The 4,941-nt window shown below is 41.6% G+C and overlaps 1 protein-coding gene across 1 annotated transcript; it reads right to left on the bottom strand.

Moving 5' to 3' along the window:
- LOC115682242 (protein RETARDED ROOT GROWTH-LIKE-like) lies at nucleotides 1-4,404 on the bottom strand. The gene is made up of 7 exons (XM_030606404.2): nucleotides 3,850-4,404; nucleotides 3,128-3,236; nucleotides 2,465-2,624; nucleotides 1,558-1,706; nucleotides 1,322-1,473; nucleotides 442-556; nucleotides 1-350 (listed from the first exon to the last, which is right to left on the bottom strand). Exons 1-7 carry the CDS (start codon nucleotides 4,362-4,364, stop codon nucleotides 210-212), a joined length of 1,341 nt encoding a protein of 446 aa, XP_030462264.2. The 5' UTR covers nucleotides 4,365-4,404; the 3' UTR covers nucleotides 1-209.
- Nucleotides 4,405-4,941: the final 537 nt, after the last annotated feature.

Here is a 4,941-nt window from a genome sequence, read left to right as displayed (position 1 = left end):
TACAACTGAATAACCAATAAAATTCATTGCTTCTTGAAATAATATTAGCATATGGACCACCCAAGTTTGATAGTCCATGTCTATATTATGTACAACAGATATATTGGGAAAAATTTTGAGCTCTGGACTCACAGTAAACTATCAAAAATACGTAGGACCTATGCCATTCAAAACTATTTCCTACTTTCCCGCGTCATTACAAGTCCATGCTAGAGTTTAGAAATGGCTGACCTTGTCAAAATATCATAGACGGATATCAGAATCTCGGCGCCTATCAAAATGATGATGAGCCACTCCAGAAAATCCGACTTCCTGTTTTGCAGAATTTCCTGAAGAAAGCGAATGTTATGCTGCAAAGAGAACAAGATGTCAGCTCCTAAGACAATTTATTTAAATCTTCCCATTGACCAACACAAATTTCCATGACTACAAGGATAATACCTCCACAAACTTCAACTTGAAATCAAGACTTGCAAATCTCTGTGTTAACTCAAATTCGTCTCTCAGATATTCCCATATCTGAGCATATTTGGCATTCTTCCACGCAATATCTGATCTGAAAAGTCCGTGGAGTCCACAACATTATGCAATGCACATAAGATAATAAAAGGAATTGTTTGAACTCGGATAAAGGCCATTAAAACGGCAGTGAAGCTTAACTCGTTTTAAGCATCACAAATATAACCAATGTCATGTTCAAAGTCAAACCAAAGGTGTTATCACCAAAAGCAATTGGATGAACGGCAGCACAACTTGCAAAAGAAGGCAGGAGAGAACTTGTGTATGCTAATGGACCAACAAAAGAAAGGGACTGTCGTTATGTGCACCTCTTTATGGCTCTATTCTTTCCTTATGCGTATGTTTCATAAGAGGAGGATATTCTCTTGCTCATTATACTTCAGCTTTGACTATATAATTAACTCACCATCGAAGTCCTTGACAAAAGCTCAAATTATCAAGCAACAAAGCCAATTTTTTGAAGCCACGGTAGAGATGAAAATCATCTCATAAACTATCTCAAGGACAGGGTGTGTGCATGTCTATTTTGGTATTTGGAGCATATCTAATGAGATCGGACTTCCATAACTTCTATTACCTAGTCAATAACATTATCAAACTCTTCTAATATTTCTAAACAGATCTTCCCATTTCTTCGTTTCTATATTTTATGGTGATTTCTTCAAATACAGAATGAAAACTATCAGCAGATCCTATATTTAACTATCTAGACAAACTGGACATGATAAGATCCTCAAAAGAGGTGATAGCAACCCAACAGTCACGACCTTCTTAACCAATTATATAACAACAGAGCTGTTACCTCTCAAAAAGCCCGAGTTTAAGTATCACATCAGCAAGATTAGAATTTGCTTTCCCCACTAATTGAAAAAGTTTCTTCCGATCCATCTCAAAAGTCCCAGTTTTCTCCATGCCACGATTGATGTCGGTAAATTCTGCAACCATCCCATCAACCTAAGGGAGGAGGAAAATGAACACGATAAACATAATTAAAAAAACCTTCACGAAGAGAAATTTTCCAGCTTATGTTAAGCTCACCTGTCGAACATAATAGTCGAGGGCGATGCTTTGACCAAGAACACTACCAATGGTTCGGATCCCATCAATATTTATGTACTGTAGCATAATGAAATCTAATCCCCCCTCCATCCATGTGCTTAATGTCGGCTTCTCTCTTACTTCATATTCTGTTGTAGCAGAAAACAAAGTTCAGATATCCTGAAGTCCAAGAGATTAGCAAATTACAAAAATATGTTGACCTCCAAGAAAATTTAGCATTGATGATAAGAACCGAACTTTGCATTTCAGAAAAAAGATGTCCATGTTATAAATACAGAAAAGAATGCCAAATTTTCAGCCTGCAGGGCCAGATAACACGCCAAGTACCAAAGGCTCAACAAAAAGGAGAAGCCATGCTAACCGAAATAGGGGAAGCTAATAGAAAACAAGACTGAGCAAGCAAGCTGCACGGAGTCACATGACTGAACAAGATTTCACACAGCATGGAGATGCCACAGTTCATTCCTAACAAAACCAGGTTCTCCCCTGAGAGGGATGCAGCCTAAAGAGTTACAAAAGGGGGAAATCGGGATCTCCTTAAGCAATATAAAAGTTTTCTTCTTCATGTTGACAATGGATGCATGTCTCTTGTATACTTTTACTTCAAACAACCAATTTCGTTACAAAGAATCTTTTGCATTGTATTACCCAGATAAAGAAAAGGCTAAAAATTGAGCAGACATTGAAGCTCTGCAATGTAATGCTTAGCATTCTTAAATCAGTTACTAAAGTGCACCTTCATAGCATTTTTAACATCGATCCTGAAAAATTGTATCAACATTTAAATCAAATACGATATAACTCATCAGAGAGTATATTGATTCCAAATTAAATGAAATTAAGATATATCAAGCTTGACAATAACATTTTGGATATATGGGCTCACCATCTTTCCTCATTTCAGGAAGTAAACCTGAAGCATGTTTTTCAACAATTTTCAAGTATCCATCAACATCATGCTCACGGACATTAAACAGCACAATGGATCCGTATTGAAAAACCACCATGAAACAGCAGTCACTTCCACTTAAGCTAGCACCCAATCCCTGAAAGTGAGAACAACCTTAAGCGAAAGATGCGATATTACAAGCATTTGCAATGCAACAGTCTCTCAAACATCAGATCTATTATCCAAGGTAAATTCTTGGAGTATAACTTTCCAACATTTTGGAAGAAATAGGCAATTTCAATCCTCAACAATGGGGCAGGCAACTTCATATGCACCTTCTCCAATCAGCAAAGCTTAGTTCAACCACTGAATGTCCAAGTGTTAAAAACTGCAGGATTTCCTCATTGTGTTACCAGGATCTAAGAATTCTAGCATACAGAGGAGAGATCTTAACTTCTATTCAAACATCTCTTACTGAACAATTGTCCTTCGATGAGATATTGATAGAAAAAAAATTAATTTCTTCTCTGATCTTTCTTCAGCAACTTACTAAGTACAAAGGTTGTCGAAAACAAATCGTCATGTATTCGAGGATTTCAACAGTCCAACGAAATTTCAACAGAAAAAGACTGTTAACCAGAAATGGGATAGGTGACTTACATACGCATTAGAAAGATTGCCAAACTTAAGGACCACGTAATTTGTCATACGAGATGCTGGAGGGATGAAATTGGCTTTGTTCTGATCCACTAAGCTCCTCAAGTCCACACTGCAAAGAAGGGGGACCACAAATTTCACAAATAAATCTGGAAACATCTCCACCGGGAGTGGAAGAGTCGGATTTCAGAAGAGGATTTCTCACTGGTCTATGAAGTTTCATATTTTTTTTCTTTGAGCGAAGAACGTGGGACTCTCTTCCGCAAAGACAGTACAAAGAATAGTTTCAATATTTTTCAGAAGTCGTGTGCCTTCAATTCCCTATATGCACTTCATCCCCAACTCCTAAATGATGTGCTCCTCTTCTCCTTCCTGATCACATTGACTAACACAAAGCAAACACCTAACTTCTCCAGTGTCCACTTTGCACCATCTCCATTCTTGTCCCCAAGCAACGCAAGCATTTGGCGACTCCGCTCATGCGTCCGGCAGGAAGACTATCGAAATGCATTTGCAAGCTAATATAACTCAAAATCAAAAAGGAAAACGAAAACGAATATGCAATTTCTGCCATTTATATGGGTCTATCACATCCTGCCTAATCCACCCAAACTGAACATCCAAAGCTAAGTCACTTAAAGTTACAGGCTGCAGAAACAAGCAACAAGAGAGCACCAATAGAAATGGCCAATTAGAGAGAGAGAGAGAGAGAGGGAAAAGCAGACCTGGTGGAGAAAAAATAAGCTCTGACAGGTATGGCAGGCTTGGCGTCCTCCTCAACAACTCCAACCTCTCCGCTCTCGACTTCGCCGACCACCTCGGAGCACGAGACGGGCTCGTTCCACTCCAGCGAGTGCACGGAGTTCACCGACGAAATGCACTTCGCGGCGAGACGACCGAAATCCGAATCCAAGCCGCGGCGAGTCCTCAGGTGCTTGACGGCGGGAGAGGTGATGGAGGAGGACGCCGGCGGAGTTAGGGTTCTGGAGACGGAGAACGCGCGCAGCTGACATCGAGTAGTAGGAGGAGGGGGAGGAAGGAGGAGGGCAACGAAGCGAGGGCTGGGCTTCGCGAGGCCGAAGAAGAGGGAGCGGATCGGCGTCGCCGTGAAGCGGAGGGAGGAGGACGGCGGCGGCGCCGCCCGGGGAGGAGAGGAGAGGGAAGGGAGGAAGCGCATGGTCTTCAAGGCGTGAGCATCGATTGCTCTCCTCATTTTTGGGGGTCGTTGAGGAGAGGACATTCACAGATTTTTCCGGTAACTCGATCACTTAGGGCATATAGGAGATGAAAAACCCGTGTCTGCCAATAATTTCAATAGGAAAAATTCCAAATAATAACCTTTATTTTCTCAAATAAAAATTTGAAATGAATATTGTTTCAAATAAGGATCTGACGTGCTCTCATTTTCTCTAATAAGGGTATGAAGTGAACAAGGTCTGAAGTGGGAGTCGATCTCAAATAAGGACATGATCTCACGACTGGTCACTGCACCGGCATTTTCGGTTTTTAATTTTTCTGATATTTTTTCTTTTTCTGTTTTTTTCTTTCCATAAAAAAAACAAACTCAAAAAAAGAGGCTAAAACTAAAAAAAGAAACAGCCCCATCGGATGGGCGAGCGGCGGCGAGCATCGCGACACCGTGGGTCGCGCGGCCCCCCTCGGCGAGGCCGCCTCCGAGCGGAGCCTCGTCGGCCTTGGCAGGGCCGAGCTCATTGGCCCTTGCCTCGCTAGTCGTCGCCCTCTCTCAGTTCTAGTGAGGGCTAGCAGGCCCTCGCCTCTAGTCGACGAGGGTCGTCGGTAGCCGCCGCACGCCCTGC

Source organism: Syzygium oleosum, unplaced genomic scaffold (genome assembly GCF_021117445.2).
Source record: "Syzygium oleosum isolate NSW1041296 unplaced genomic scaffold, Sole_v2.1 Sole_v2.07, whole genome shotgun sequence".
NCBI lineage: Eukaryota > Viridiplantae > Streptophyta > Magnoliopsida > Myrtales > Myrtaceae > Syzygium > Syzygium oleosum.
Note: the sequence above shows the minus strand (reverse complement) of the source record. Positions and strands in the feature narration are given on the sequence as shown.